At 35.5% G+C, this 16377-nt stretch overlaps 2 protein-coding genes across 2 annotated transcripts in view; one reads left to right on the plus strand and one right to left on the minus strand.

The window, feature by feature from the left end:
* LOC144956020 (uncharacterized) overlaps positions 1 to 4971 on the plus strand; it is a 15830-nt gene extending 10859 nt beyond the window's left edge. The window contains exons 12-13 of the mRNA XM_078886308.1: positions 930 to 1092; positions 2726 to 4971. Of these exons, the coding sequence (XP_078742434.1) occupies positions 930 to 1092; positions 2726 to 2760 (198 nt within the window). The 3' untranslated portion in view covers positions 2761 to 4971. The remainder of the gene's footprint in view (positions 1 to 929; positions 1093 to 2725) is intronic.
* Positions 4972 to 8703: 3732 nt separating this feature from the next.
* LOC144956021 (structural maintenance of chromosomes protein 4-like) overlaps positions 8704 to 16377 on the minus strand; it is a 54425-nt gene continuing 46751 nt past the window's right edge. The window contains exons 26-28 of the mRNA XM_078886309.1: positions 12606 to 12715; positions 11306 to 11489; positions 8704 to 10711 (exon numbers count right to left, since the gene is read on the minus strand). Of these exons, the coding sequence (XP_078742435.1) occupies positions 10514 to 10711; positions 11306 to 11489; positions 12606 to 12715 (492 nt within the window). The 3' untranslated portion in view covers positions 8704 to 10513. The remainder of the gene's footprint in view (positions 10712 to 11305; positions 11490 to 12605; positions 12716 to 16377) is intronic.

Genomic DNA, 16377 nt, shown 5'->3' on the forward strand with positions numbered 1-16377 from the left:
TTGTTTTTTTTTTGTTTTTGTTTTTAAAAGTTTAAATTTCGGTTTTTTTTTTTCTTCATCTCATTTTTATTTTCTGGTTCTATATATATATATATATATATATATATATATATATATATATATATATATATATATATATATATATATATATATTATATATTATATATATTATATATATATATTTTCTTTCTTTCTCCAAAATAATGAATAAAGCACTAAAGACGAATGAATTAGAGATGTGAGAATTTTATTCACCTTAACAATGCCATTCTCACATCTCTCATTCGTCTTTACAGCTTTGTTGATAAATGAGAGATCTGAAATGTCCACACTATCTGTCTTCGTTTATTGAATGGAAGCTTTCATTCAATATCTTATTGTCAGTTATACTTCAAAACACTAGAATTTCTTAATTCCGGTCATTTTGACTTTGAACATTGAACTCATTTCTCTTTCTTTAGGTCATTCCGAAATAATACCTTTCATTTTCTTCTCATTGAGTTTTTGGCTTTCCATAGTATTGTTGTTGATACAGAAGTTATGTTAGGTTTAGGAAGGCAGGGCACTACAGCTATTTTATCATTGAAAAATTTTATTAACATTGTAAAGGAAGAATGAGCCTTCTTTTTACTTTGATCAGTCTCACAAAACTTTGCATGTAAGGGTAGCACATATCTCCATCTACAATAAAGTCTGGGTTTGGTTCCCAGTTTAGGAAAATTGTATTGTTATTGTTTCCTTGCAATTTTCTTTCTGATTTGTCGGGCTCTGGCTCTACATCACAAACATCTTCTCAGATCTTTATCCTGCATCAGTCCATGCCCCTCATTTTTTCAAAACTTGATGATTTTTTTTTTACTTTATTAAGCAAATTTTACTATATCTAATTCCCACAACTCCCATCTCTTGTGTTTCCCTGTCACTTTTAGATAACCTTTAACCCCCAAGGGACACTAGTCATGACTGCAAGTGCTGATAAGACTGCCCGCCTGTGGGATCCAGAAACCACCGAATGCAAGCAGATATTGGAAGGTCACACCGATGAGATTTTCAGTTGTGCTTTTAACTATGAAGGGAACATTATCATTACAGGTCAGTTCTCAGCTTTGATAAACATTTCAAAATGACAAATTAGGGAGCAGGCACTGGTATAAGATAAAATCTGAAAAAAACCCAATAAGCCCCCCAAAAAATAGAGCATCTGTATAGCATATTATCCACTAAACATGCTCAAAGTGCTTTACAAGGGGTCACAAACCAACAGCAACACTTAACATTTAGGACGAGACATGACATCTGTTAGGAGATAATACAATTATTTTACAACAGAGACAACACAGGTACTCATTTTACACATGTGAATGGTGAAAGAATGTAAGGATTCAACATTGTGCCGCTCAGATGGTCCAAGTCAGTGCCAGACAAAGCAAGAAAGAGAAATACAAGAGAAAAAAAACCTACCCAAAAATCAGCCTGCCATGACTGAGGAACAAACTTGAGACCTCCTGATTACAAGTCAGCATTGCTACCATCCATGAATTATTGTAATGGTAGCACGTCTGACCGGTATCAGTAGGTCTGAGGTATGGTCCCAAGTCGAGGCAGGCTGATTTTTGGGTATGTTTTTGTATTTTCCATTCTTGCTTTGCCTGGGCAGGTACAGTCAAGGTTTTTTATGACTTGACTCCCCCTGTCCACTATGCAATGATTGGATAGCTGGGTCTGTCAGATCTGGTGGAAAGTACTTTGCAATGGACTAGCATCCTATCCAAAGGATAGCAAGCAATTGCTATTGTTCGTTTCACGCTATAGAAACTGGGATAAACTCTGGCTCCATGGGCCTATTGGCTCTAAAAAGAAAAAAGAAAAAAGAAAAGCTGTGCCTAGCACTTTTTCAGATCTTTATCTGATACAAATGTCTTTTGTCAAAGGCGTTTTGTACTAATAACATCACAGCATTAGTATAATGATTATAATCCAACCTTTCACGACTGAGATAGGAATATAACTGTCCCCGTTATTTAATGAATTAATCCTCAATCAAACCCCACCACCAAAAAAAAGGTTAATTAAAGGGGTGACGTAGTATCGGGATATTAAAAAATAAAAACAACCTAAAATCTGAGCTTTTATATATAGAGCAATTTCCACTAAACTTGCTCAAAGCAGTTTACAAAGGGTCCCTGACCAACAGCTCTAATGGATCACCACTGCCTTGTCATTGGTGGGCGTGCTCAAGGCATATCATGGGGCAAAAGTCTAAGTCTGGTTGACTGTCACGAGACCATCCCACAAGTTGAGTTGTATGCGGGTGCCATGAGCGACCTGCCCAGATATGTGACCAAATGGTGATCCAACCGGGTGCAAAAGGCCACTAGAAGCTGCTGCTGCTAACAGAAACACATAACACGTAGGACGAGACATGACGCCTATCAGACGATAGTACAATTGTTTTTTCAACAGAGACAATGTTTCTTACAGCCAGGTACTCATTTTACACCTGAGTACAGTGAGAGAAAGTGAGTAAAGAGCCTTTTCCAAGGACTCAACTATGCACCACTTATATCGGGGCTCAAATCCAGGACCTTCCAATCCAAAGGCGAATGTCATACCACAAGAGCACATGGAACTATTGGGGTAATACGTAAAGTGGGATATTTCAAGATGGGTTAGATAAGGCCATGACCACTGTTTTTCTATTACCTTCATTTTTTTCAAATTTCAGGTAGCAAAGACAACACTTGCCGTGTATGGAGGTAACAAAAAGAGCTGATTACACACAGTATTATCATTTTTTATCATTATGGCTTAAAATTGTTGCTTGGCGTAAATATAATGTTTGTCGGCAGATTGAGTTTTTATAGTCGGCTGTAAGATAATGGACCACACAGATTACTAACTGCTGATAATGATATGTGTCCATGTTAAAGTTGCTATGGGGTTTTTATAATTCCTAAATTTTCTATTAATTTTTTTTATAAACATTAAAACTGGCCAGCTCGTTTTTAAAGACGGTTTTAAAGATGGTTGACTTGGTCGCCCTGAATCAATTGTCTGAGACTGAGAACTTTTCTTAATTGTGGAAAATTTCAAGTATGTTTAAGGGATAAAGGGTAAATTTTAATTGCTGGTTGTTTCTTCAAACAATTTGGAAGGCAAAAAAAAAAAATGAGAGCAAGAGTGAGAGAAGAAGAAGAGAGAGAGAGAGAGAGAGAGAGAGAGAGAGAGAGAGGTTGGGAGACAATAGCTATTTTAACCATCTATTGTAAAGACACCATGGCTTATTTGTGCTCTTGATGGAGTGACTTTTATTGTTTGATTTTGAGCTTTACTTCAGCCTTGCCCTTGATTTTTATTTAACCCTTCAAAGGTGCCAGACATTTTTTCCCCTCTAAAATTCCATCATATCTGACTATTTCCAGCAAGGTATTTGTAACTTCTATGTGACTCGGGATTCATCGAAGTCCTGGTCATGTCAAATTGGTTCGCTGATTTCTTCATGAAGAAGGTCAGGTTTTTCAGTTGTGACCAAATAGAGATGATAGGAAATATTATAATTTGAATAAAGTTCATTCTTGAAATGGAAAGGACGGAATATTTTCTGGCAATAATTGGGTTACTGGAAAGCATTTTGCGATTGACGGGTGTCTTATCAAGGGAATTAGTAACAAGCCTTATTGCTCTGATGGACGACAAAAATCAAAGAGAGACAATGGACAATAAGAAAATGCCATCACACAATCTGACCAAAAAAAAATAAAAAGAACTGAAAGCTTTACTAATTTCTATTCCTTAATTGTAAATGTGTGTGATTTTAATTTTGTTTATTCAGATTTTTAAAAAAAAAGGTTATAGTGTAAGTGAATAAGGATACTAATACTAGTACACCAAATGAAATGAGAATTAACATTTACAGGACCGTCATCATTTTTACAATGCTTGTTAAAACATGTGTACAAATGTAACAGCCCACTGCCTTAAAACGGTTTCATGTCGGGATGAACAAGATGCTGAAAATTTAAATTATAACCTCAAACACAAAACTTGGTGTTGGTTTCTATTCTTTGTGGTGGAGAATAAATACGATTTCTTGCATCAGTCAAAGTGATACTTTATACTAATCTGCGGACTGTAAGAAAGTTATAAACAAAAATGAATAGAACAGCTTCAAAAAAGAATGAAATACAAAACACGGAATGTTTCGGGCTTAAAACCCTTCTTCTGCCAACAACAAAAATACAGTACTATTACTAAATTCTAGATCTACAACAGAGAAATTTGGTAGGTTCTCTCTCTAGAAGATAAATCTTGGAATGTAAACAAAAAGAAGAGGACCTACCAAATTTCTGTCATAGATCTGGAATTTTGTAATGTATTTATGTTTTTATGTTGTTGGCTGAAGAAGGGTTTTGAGCCCGAAATGTTCCGTGTTTTGTATTTTGGTCTTTTTTGAAGCTGTTATATTAATTTTTATTGATTTCTCTCATTGCAAAACACTTGAAGTCTGTATTTGTTATCGCAATATTCACTTTTTGGGTTTCTATTCATCTCAACATAAAACCGTTTTGACACAGTGGGCACTAATGAGGCAATGACTTTCAAAACCTGGTTAGTTGCATTTTCATCATTCAGTGAAAACTGAATTTTTTTGTTATCTATTTAGTGACTTAAAGAGGAAAATATTCATCTTGTTTGCCAAATAGAACAATACCCTGATTGTTTTGAAACTCCAAATTTTCTCTGTTGATTCTAAGGTGTCCATTTGATTACCTGAGGATCAACTCATTTTCTATCTGGATACGACTTAGAAGGTTTTGGAATTCCCATCCTCAAATATCCTTTTTATATATTAAAAAATTTATTTCCACCTTTTTATTCTTCTGTATCTTCGTCGACTCTCATGCTTTGTGTTCAAAATGTGTTCAGATTGATGAATATTTGAAATAAACAGTCATCAGATCGGTCTCATAATGTGTTTGATGTTTTTTGTTTCATTAAATGAGGCTTTGTGGTCTAATGGTATGCCACTAACCTTTGGATCTGAAGGTCTAAGGTTCGAGTCCTGCTCTGAGAGGTGCATATTTGAGAGTTGGGAAGAGGCTCTTTACTCACATTCTCTCACCGTACTTGTGCAGTTATGTGGTATGTCACTCGTCTTTGGACTGGAAGGTCCAGGGTTTGACAGCGCGGACAAAGGTACACACTTGCACATAAATGCAACAAATGTTTGTCATTTTCCCATCGCATACAGGACATGTTCAGATCATTTGTCCCACTCGGCAAACATCCCATAAAAGACGTCCACACCTGATCATGCTGCACGTTGTGTTCGTGAGGCTTGTTGCATTCGTTGAATATTGATCAGGTTTTGGACCCACCATTACATTATACATTCAAAACAACAAATATAACAACACATAACAGAGAGAGAGAGAGAGAGAGGGGGGGGACAGTGTGGCTCAGCAGTAGTCTTTGCTTCGTAATCGAAAGGTACCGAGTTCAATCACACGGCGCTGAGCTGTGTGGTCTTAAGCAAGTCACCTTTTCCTAGCTCAATTTACGGTGCTGCACTGCGGCTGATGCCTGGGTTATTCCTGTCTTCTCTTGGAACAGACCCTAGAGACAAATTTCCCCTATGGCATGAATAAAGGGAATTTTTATTTTAAAAATATTTTTAATGATTTACAAGGGAAAAAAATATCTCCCAAAACTAGAAGGTACCACAAAGTGATTTTTCAAATGCAGTATAGCTCTTTTTGCGTTACACAGTCAGATAGAATACAGCAAAACTAGAACTTCAGTCTTTAAATCATTAAAATCGGACAAAAATTTTAAAAGTTATGAATTTTTAAATTTATTTTTGGACTCCAACAATAAGCGACAATTTTCAAACAGCATAAAAGACAATGTTCACAACAAGATTGCAAAAAATATATGGGAATAAACTAATAACTGTAAACATATTCTTATTCTATACAACTTTTTCTATCCATATACATAATTTCAAAGGTATACAGTGAAAGGTAAAAATTTTATACCCATGTCAATTCGAGAGAAATTAGTTCGGACTTAGTCATTTTTTACGAGAAATCAGCATCTCCTATCAAATACTGGAAGTTCGCAATGCTACTGTGCAATGAAATTCACTCGTAAACTGGTGAAACTTCTCGGACTTGTTCAATGTGTACTGAAATTTGATCTTATTTTTTTTTACTGTGATTGTTTAATAAAAAAGTATTGAAATGCAGTGGCGAAGTTGGCGAAAAGCTCCATTTCGCAGAATGTCCACAAAAATACGACAAATATCGAATAATTGACCATAACTTTGAAACCAATGCTCAGAATACCTTGAAACTTGCTATGTCTATGTATTTTCACGCACTGAATTCAAATCTGATGCTTACAAGTACATAAAAACACATATTGGGATAAAATTTTACATTTTGAGGGTAAAATTAACGCGAACACGCCACAGATGAATCACGAGCATCAAATAACACAGCGTAAAAATCTTCTCAGTTCATGGAACGGAATGAAACTTTGCTTGCATATACAATACGATGCTCTGATATCAAATACCAAGCTCAATTACAAATAAAGCTCATATAATGACTTGACTTGACTTAGATGCCTTTCGCGTCTCGACCGAAAGATCGGGTCGCCTTGGCTGTTTCCAGTATTTCCTGTGTGAGGTGTCTCCAATATTGCCGGTCCTCTGCTAGGGTTCTCAGATTTTCAAGGTCCCCTGCCGTTATGAGACTAATGCTTTGTCCAAGTGTTGTGAGGTTTTTGTTTAGGATCACAGGGAGTGTTGTGATCGGTCTTCCTCTGAAAAGGTTCCCGTGTTTTTGGAAGTATCCCGACATGGCTTGGTTAGCTGGTATGTTTTTGTCCCTGCGTAGTATGTGACCGCTAGAGCATCATATCCAGTATCTCCTGTAATAAGAAGCAAAATACCTATGAAAAAATATTCAAGGTGACTTATGGTATGAAATGTTTATAAATAAATTGAAAGAATCCCATCTGTATCGAAGCAAAACAATTCGTTGACAACAAACCGGAAGTCGCCTGTCGATTTCGTTGACTTGACTAGGCATACCCGGTTGAAAGGATAATAAAGTTACTAAGGTGATAAAATAAGAAAGATTGTCATTTTTCAGTTTTAAAACGATACCTTACTCTAATAAAAAAAGTTGGTTAGGTCAACCAAGGCCTAATAACCTATCGAGAACAGCGTAAAGTAGCGAATCGAGGACAACAAAGTTAGGCTGTTCCATAGCTGTGCTTACTCCCACTGGCAAAAAAGGAAAATGGAACGTAATATTTGATATAATTAATCTTGGTAATTAAACTGCATTTAATTTTATTAACAAAAACACTTACTTAGCACAGACATTGGGTCAGTATCCTTTTTGAGAGTCTTTTTTTCACAGTCCGTTGAGTCGGACCGCAGGTCACGACCAGCCGGTAGATCTGCATCGAGTTCAACGATTGGAATGGCAGCCATAGTTCAGAAGTCAGGAGAACGGTATAATATAGGGTGTCGTTGCGTTCAAATCGCTGTCGCTGTGATTTTGCTTTTAACTTTTAATAAATATGTTTTTGTTGATGAAAAATTTGTCTTTCTGATGGTGTAACACAAGCCAAGGTTTATATTCGGCGTCGGGTGAAAAATTAGAGCTTTCGCTTTCACAACGATATTTCGACGGCTTCGCGGATATAAACCTTAGCTTGTGTTACATGTTTGTAAAGCTTAATTCCCGCTCTTTTCAGTGGTGAAAACCGTAAGTCTCTACGACACACACAGCTAAAGCGCGACCCGTTTGTTTACAACCACTGCAATCCGGTGCGTGGTTCACCCGCCGATATCGTAACGAAAAAGTTAGAAAATTAAGCTGTTCATTCTAGTAATTGCCGAAAAACAAATCAGCGTAACAAAACAACATTTACAAATTATTAAAGAGTGAACTTTGAAGTTTATACAGATATAAATTTTCTTTTTCTTTTATTAATATCTTTATAACAACGATTTGTTGAAAAAGCCCAACTTACTACACTTCGACGGGCTTACGATAGATTTTCAACCGATTCATTGCGTGACTTTGCGGTACCCAAAACTAGACAAAGATGGTAAACCAGGTGGAAAACAGATATAGGGGGATAGAAGAAAACAGATATAGGGTGATAGAAGAAAACAGATATTTAGGGGGATAGAAGAAAACAGATATAGGGTGATAGAAGAAAACAGATATAGGGGGAAAGAAGAAAACAGATATAGGGGGATAGAAGAAAACAGATATTTAGGGGGATAGAAGAAAACAGATATAGGGGGATAAAAGAAAACAGATATAGGGGGATAAAAGAAAACAGATATAGGGGGATAGAAGAAAACAGATATAGGGGGATAGAAGACACACTACGAGTTTCCCTGCCCACTTTGGGGGGACAAGAACCCCACCCAGTAACACAGAGATGAAAAAAAAAAAATAATCATCTCCCAAACTAATACTGAACACGACTGTTTCCCTCTCAGCTAAGAACTCCAGCATGGACCAGGACAAAACCAAGTTCCACGGCAAAGACAGAAACCAACTTGGAAAACAGATATAAGGGAATGGAAGACACAACAAGTGACCTCCTGCCCACCAGGGAAATGGTTTATAAAAGAATGGGGTACAAGAAAAAAATGACTGTATGAAAAGGTTTTTGAGGTTTGGGTACTTTTATTCATTATTTACAACGGAAAAAACAAATAAGTTTTGCAAAACAAATTCAGTTCCATTAATGTTTTACCATTAGCTACAATAATATTGAAATTAATAGTAAACAAAACTTCATGAGATAAAATCATCTCATCATAATTTTCTCTATTTTACCATAAGCTGCCTTTGTGCTCTCTCTATTTTTAAAATCGGTTACATCTTTTTTTATTCAATTCAATTCCTGCTTTATAATTCAATGTGAAAATATTCCAACTCATATCTCGTTTTTCTTTTAAATAATTCAAGTTATAGAGCACCAATCTCTGTCTAACGTCTTCCATGGTGCTTTGCAAGTCATGGGTGACATGAGAATTGGAAGAAAATAATGAAATGTTACAACTGTAGGAAATGTATCTCCCAATTTTCTTTTTTTATATGAAAAAATACAGGGGGCAGCCCGGCTCAGTGGTCTTTGCTTCGTACCCAAAAGGTACCGAGTTTGATCACCTGCCGCTGCGCTGTGTGACCTTGAGCAAGTCACCTCTCCCTAGCTCAATTGCAGCGCTGCACTGCGGCTGAAGCCTGGGGTACTCCAGTCTTCCCTTGGAATAGACCCTAGAGACAAATTTCCCCGAAGGAATGAATAAAGGGAATTTTATTTTTATTTAATTATTTTACTTCTATTTCCTAAATTAGCAGACATTTATACGGACCTGCCAACCAACATCTTTTTTTTAATGATTTGAACGATGCAAATGTTGATGCTTGAAGCTCAAAGTCCAAAGTCATAAATAACAAAAGTAAGGCAGATGATATGGACATTTTGGGTTTCCCCTTTGTCAAAAAAAAAACTCATGATGAATGAAACACTAAAATAGATGTTTCGGACTTCCCCTTTGTCAACAAAACACGATGAATGAATTTGTCTTTTCATTTATTATGTTTTGTTGACAAAGGGGAAAACTCAAAACATCCACAATATCTGTCTTCATTAATTAATTGGAAGCTTCCATTCCATTTGACTATTGTTACAAATTTTCAACTGGAAAACGCACACTTTTCTATATTTTCACACAAAAATTGATATTTTTATATTAAGAAGCATGATGCAATTGTTTATTCACGAATAAATGTCATAATTTAAGGAAGGGCTCAATAAGCTTAGAGCAGAAGTGTATGAATACCAATTCACAACTCAAGACGATATTTTGCTGTCAATGTAAAATAAAAACATGATTCCTCTGCCTTTGTGTATGCGTAAAAATAGAATGAAAAAAAAACAAAAACAAAAGAAAAAACTAAGGATTTCGAATGAGGACATTTTCTTAAAAATTTAACTTATACACATTCTTGCAAATTTTCTCATTTTTACGTATTTTGGACAAAATTGCTTATTTATACATGCAATGTCATACAGGTTGGCAAGCCTGACATTCCGAATGTCAAAGTTACAAATTGGGGAGCAGGCATTGGTGTAAGATAAAGATCTGAAGAAGTGTGTAATTGAAAATGTTGCTGCTTGAATCTCGAAGGACAAAATAAAGCCATTCACACATATCTAATTCGTGTTTCATTCATTGTGTTTTGTTGATAAAGGGGAAACCCAAAATGTCTACAGTATCTGTTTTCATCTAATAAACTGAAGGTTACATTTCAATACTTATCGAAAAAGTATGTATGAAACAGTGCCAGACAAAGCAAGAATGAAAACTACAAGAATAAAACCATCCCAAAAAATCAGCTTGCCTCGATTTCTTTCTTTCTTGCAGACAATCTTTTTCAGATATTCAATCTAAGTATCATACACAGTTTCAAGCCACAGGACTATCTATGTCGATGTTGTGAACCTCCCTGATAGTCTCGGCAAATCCTTGCGATAATTTCCACGGGTTGAGAGTGACGGACTTGGTGCTATCGTGAGTCTTGTATATTCCGACCAGCCGGTCAGCCAATTCAAACATGTTGTTACGCAAAGAGATGATGATAAACTGGGCATTCTTGGTTCTTTCCTGTGGATGCAATTTTTAAAAAAAACTGTAAATCCAGCTTCTTTATCATTGAAATCTAAACCAACATACAGTGGAATCTGCATAAAATCAACAATCTTACAGTCAATTTCTGCTTGAAGTAAACACCAAATTTGGTCCCAAAATTTCTGTTCTTCATCTATGTTTCATTGATAATGAATAAAGTCAACATTGTTTAAAGTCAACCCATCTTTCAAGTCAAAGAGGGCTGGCTTTATCAGGATTCCACTGTAATACAGTTTAGAGACAAACTTCATCTTTATAAACCCAAAGGCATTGAAAATGTTACTTTCATAATTTTAAACGTGCAAATTTCATCTCTGTAAGCCAGAAGGCTTTGAAAATGTTACTTTTATAATTTTTAGCGAGCAAATTTCATCTCTATAAGCCCAAAGGCTTTGAAAATATTACTTTTCATAATTCTTAACATGCAAATTTCATTTCTATACGACTGAAGGCTTTGAAATTATTACTTTTCATATTTCTTAACCTACAAACTTCATCTCTATAAGCCTGAAGGCTTTGAAAATGTTACTTTTCACAATTCTATAAGCCCAATAATAAATGAATACTAACCTTGATGTAGTTTGCTACAATCGAGACATTTTTGAAGTCCAGAGCAGCATCAATTTCATCCATGACATAGAGAGGGGTGGGTTTGAAGTGGTGCAGAGCAAACACCAGGGCCAGGGATGACAGAGTCTTCTCCCCTCCAGACAAATTGGAAATATTCTTCCAAGATTTCTTTGGAGGGCGGACACTGGAGCAATAGAGAATACGAGTCATGTTAACTTATCCAGCTTATTTCATTAGTTTGATGATAATGATAATAATAATTTTAAAAAATCAATAATACAACAATAATAATAATAATAATAATAATAATAATAATAATAATAATAATAATAATAATAATAATAATAAATTCTTTTTAAAAAAAAGGTTGGGGGTCAAAAAATTGTTAAGTACAGCCAATGTTAAATTTCTATCACAGAATTACTGGCAAATCTAAAAGTTATAATTATATTTTACAGATTGATATTAAACAAGTAACTTGCCAACCTTTCTTAAAGTAAGGCTAATTCTATTCCAAGGGCACACCATCCAAGTACTTAGTTTGAAATCACCTAAAAATCTCATCCAGACACAAGCACAGGCCCCCACGAAGAGGAATACACTCAAATCATATATAATATTTAAACAAAACAAAATCCAGTGCATAACAGAGAGATGATTTACAAGGAAAAAAATATCATCTGCCAAAACTAACTATATATTTGACCGTTTCCCTCTTACCCAGGGCATCTGGCCAGGGCCAGGACAAAACCAAGACAAAAACAGAAAGCAAGTTGGAAAACAGATATAGGGGATAGAAGACACAATAAGTGCCTCCCTGCCCACTATGGGAGGTCAGGAGCCCCTCCCAGCAAGTCGTGTATAAAAGTGTGGATCAGTTAAAAGACAAAACAATAAGCAAGGAATGCAATGCATTGGGCTCAAACTCTTCCTTAGCTAGCTAGAACAAATTTTTTAAAATATACGAACGTATGCATTTGAAATGAATAACAATGTGAAATTGAATGTAAGATTCAATTTAATATACGAAAACAGATAAAATGAACATTTCGGGTTTCCCCTTTATAAACAAAAACATTGATGAGCAGTATTCATCTTAACAACGCCACTACCACATTATCTCATTCGTCTGTAGTGTTTCATTCATTGTTTTGTTGATAAAGGGGAAATCCGAAACATCCATTATATGTTTTCGTTTATTAAATTGAAGGTTACATTCAATTTCACATTGTTATTTATTTCTTCAAGCTTCGAGCAGCAACATTTGCATTTGAAATGTAAAAGAAAGGAGAAAGCTCACCTGAAGACAATGCCCTCTGAGAACGGATCGAGGGAATCGACCAATTCCAATTCTGCATCTCCACCCAGTGTAATCATCTGATACATTTCCTTCAGTTTGTTGGTGATTACCTGAGATGAATCCAAAAACATCATACAATGAAGAAATAAAATATTATTTTTTAAATTTCAAAAGAGAAAGATAAAACAACAACAAAATTAATAATATTCAAAAACACAAGATTGATGATAAAGGTTCACATGTATGTATACAAGACAAATCCAAAACAAACCAAAAAAAATATAATAGTACATAATAGGGAGATGATTTATAATAAAATCAATGAAAAAAATTTATTTTTATTTTTTTTTAAAAGAAAAATTTAAAAAAATAAAAATGTAATAATATTCAAAAACACAAGATTTCTGATACAGGGTCTCGCTAAGAGGAACGCACAAGATATTTTTTTTTTTTTTTTTTTTTTTGTTTGTTGCTTTAGGTCTCTTCCAACACAATTGAGGTTATATGAGAGACCGCTGAAACAAAAAAACAAGCAATCTAACAAAAATAGTACAAATGTAAATCAAAATCATAACCTAAAGATATCATAAGCTAAATTATAAATAACCAAGAACAAACAGGCAGAAGATTTACAGAAAAAAAATATCCCCTGTCAAAAATACAATCACAAACCAAAGAAGCAGGATAGGCTAGTAAAGAGAAGAAGAAACGACATCACTATCGGATCGTACACCCATGCGAACATCATAGGTATATGATTCAAGGGTGATGCTCCCAACGCACAAGATAAATCCAAAACAAAACAAAATATAACAGAGTGATGATGTATAAGGAAATAATCTCATCTCATGTAGTTCCATATCTGAAGCAGACGTCGGAGGTCATCTTCCGCCAAGCTGATCTATCTCTTGCCAATTCTATTAAAGCAGCGCCACCTTTCTCAGCTTCATCTGTCCAAGTTCTTATCCCTTTCAAATACGTTATTCTTTGTCTTCCTCTTATTCTTTTTCCATTCATCTTTCCAGTCAAGGCGAGTATTTCCAAACCAGGGTGGCGGATAATGTGTCCTAAAAATTCCATTTGGCGTTTGATGATTTTTGTTATCAGTGATCTTTTTCTGTTTGCCATTTCTAAAATTTCTTCATTTCTTTTCCTTTCCATCCATGACACCCTCATCATTCTTCTGTAAAACCACATTTCCACTGCCTCCAGTCTTTTAACCATGGTCTTGTTTATGGTCCAGCTCTCACAACCATATAGCAGCACAGACAGTACATAGCAATCCAGGACTTTGATTTTTGTTTTCATGCTAATATTCCTGTTTTTCATAATTGTATGCAGCTGGTTGAATGCATTCTTCGCCATACCTATTCTTTTCTTTATTTCACAATCTGATTTTCCATTGGATGTTACATTGAAGCCTAAATATTTGAAACATTCAACTTGTTGTATTGTTTGTCCTCTGCTTGTTATTACACAGGCTGGTGGGTTATTATTTTTAGATACCGTCATACATTCTGTTTTAGATATATTCAGTTCCAGTCCCATATTTTCACTACTCCTGACTACAACATCCAGTAATTCTTGTAGTTCATGTTCAGATTCTGCCAGTAGAACCGTATCATCTGCATACCTCAGATTTGTTACATTCTTTCCTCCAATACACACCCCCTTCTTATGTTCGATATCTCTTAATATCATTTCACTATAGAGGTTGAATAAATCTGGAGACAAAACACACCCCTGCCTAACTCCTCTTCTAATAGGTGTAAAACTGCTTAGTTCGTTGTCAACACGCATTGCTGCTTCTTGTTCCCAGTACAAATTCCGTAATATTCTTAAATCTTTACCATCAATGTCCAAGGATGATAGAATTTTGAATAGTTTTTCGTGTTGTACTTTATCAAAGGCTTTTGAATAGTCGATGAAACACATATACAGATCTTTATTTACTTCAATACATCTTTCCATCAGCATTGATAATGTGAATATTCCATTTCTGGTACCCTTGTCCTCAACAAAACCAAATTGCATCTCCCCAATTTCAGGTCGTATTTTATTTCTTATTCTTAGTAAAATTATCTTCAAAAGAATTTTTGTGAGGTGGCTCATTAGGCTAATAGTTCTGTGTTGTTCACAATCAACTGCCCCTGGCTTTTTTGGTAGTGCTATAAAAATGGATCGTTTCATATCAGTTGGCATTTTTCCTGTGTCATACACTTGATTTAGAAGGTTTGTGATGAATTCAATCCCCCATTCACCCAGGCCAGTCAAGGCTTCAATTGTTATGGCATCAGGTCCTGCAGCTTTTCCATTTTTCATGCTTTTCATGACGTTCCTAACTTCATCTTTCATTATAGAAGGCCCTTCCAGTTCTTTTATCATAGGCATTTCTCCTCGATTATCAAAAAAAAGTTCTTCAATATATTCTGACCATCTGTTTAGAATGCAGTCTTTGTCCATGATGGTGTTTCCACGCTTGTCTTTGATGCATTCACTTTTAGCACCTGATTTAGTTTTGTTTGTCACTTCTTTGATTTTCTGATGGAAGAATTTGCCATTTTTTTCTTTGCAGGACATTATATAGTGACATTGTTCATTTATCCAGTCTTCTTTAGCTTCGTTGCATTTTCTTTTTATCTGCCTGTTCAGAGTCTTGTATTTTTCTTCCTGATTTTTGGCCTTTCTTCTCTCATTCATTAGTTCTAACATCTCTGGAGTAATCCATTTCTTCTTCTGCAACTTAAGTGTGGTTGGAACATTTTCTTCTAATGATGCAACAACACTGTCTTTAAACTGCTCATATTTCTCTTCTATATCTGTTAGTTCTCCAAGCACTTCAAACTTGTTTCTTACTGATAGTTCAAATTTTTCTTGTATCTTCTGTTCCTCCCGGAGAATGTCTAGTTGGTATTTAGGTTTAGCCTTTGCTCTTTTGCAGATTTTCAATTTAACTCGTATGGGGCATAGCACAGGTATATGATCGCTGTTACAGTCAGCCCCCGGCATAGATTTGGCATACAAAACCGAGTTTCGGAAACGTTTGCTGATGAGTATGTAATCTATTTGGTTTCTCATTCCATCTCCAGGACTTTTCCATGTCCACTTCCTTCTATTGTGGTTTGTTGACCAAGTATTTGTGATTGTCAGATCATGTTGACGGCACCATTGAATAAGACGATCACCTCTGTCATTTTTGTCTCCCAGACCATGTGGGCCCACAATATCTTCTATTCTTTCTCGGCCCACCTTGGCATTAAAATCGCCCATGATGAGTTTTATGTCTGAAGACTTAAACTGATGCATTGCTTTATCTATTTGTTGATAGAAATTTTCCACTTCTTCATCATCGTGACTGGTGGTTGGGGCGTATATTTGTAAAATATCAAAATCAAAAGGTTTTGCTTGTAGTTTGATTGCCATTACTCTGTCTGATATGGGCCAGAATCCTTTGACTGCTCGCGCCGTTTTATTATCTAGTATAATTCCAACTCCCCTTTGGTGTTCTCCTCCTCCTGAGTATATAATTTTACAGTCATCATAATTAAGTTCTCCTGCTCCTTTCCATCTAACTTCTGATAATCCTAAAACATTAATATTCAATCTCTTCATTTCCATAACTACATTTGCTAATTTTCCTTTCTGGTACAGACTTCTTACATTCCATGTTGCTGTTCGTAATGTTTGGTGGTGCACAGTAGCTGGATGACGGTCGAGAGTCACCTGTTCACCTGCATGACTATCTCTACCGGACGAGGCTGTAATCGAGTTG

The sequence above is a fragment of the Berghia stephanieae genome, chromosome 10 (genome assembly GCF_034508935.2).
Source record: "Berghia stephanieae isolate SIO BIC M18660-M18661 chromosome 10, UCSD_Bste_1.3, whole genome shotgun sequence".
Lineage (NCBI taxonomy): Eukaryota > Metazoa > Mollusca > Gastropoda > Nudibranchia > Aeolidiidae > Berghia > Berghia stephanieae.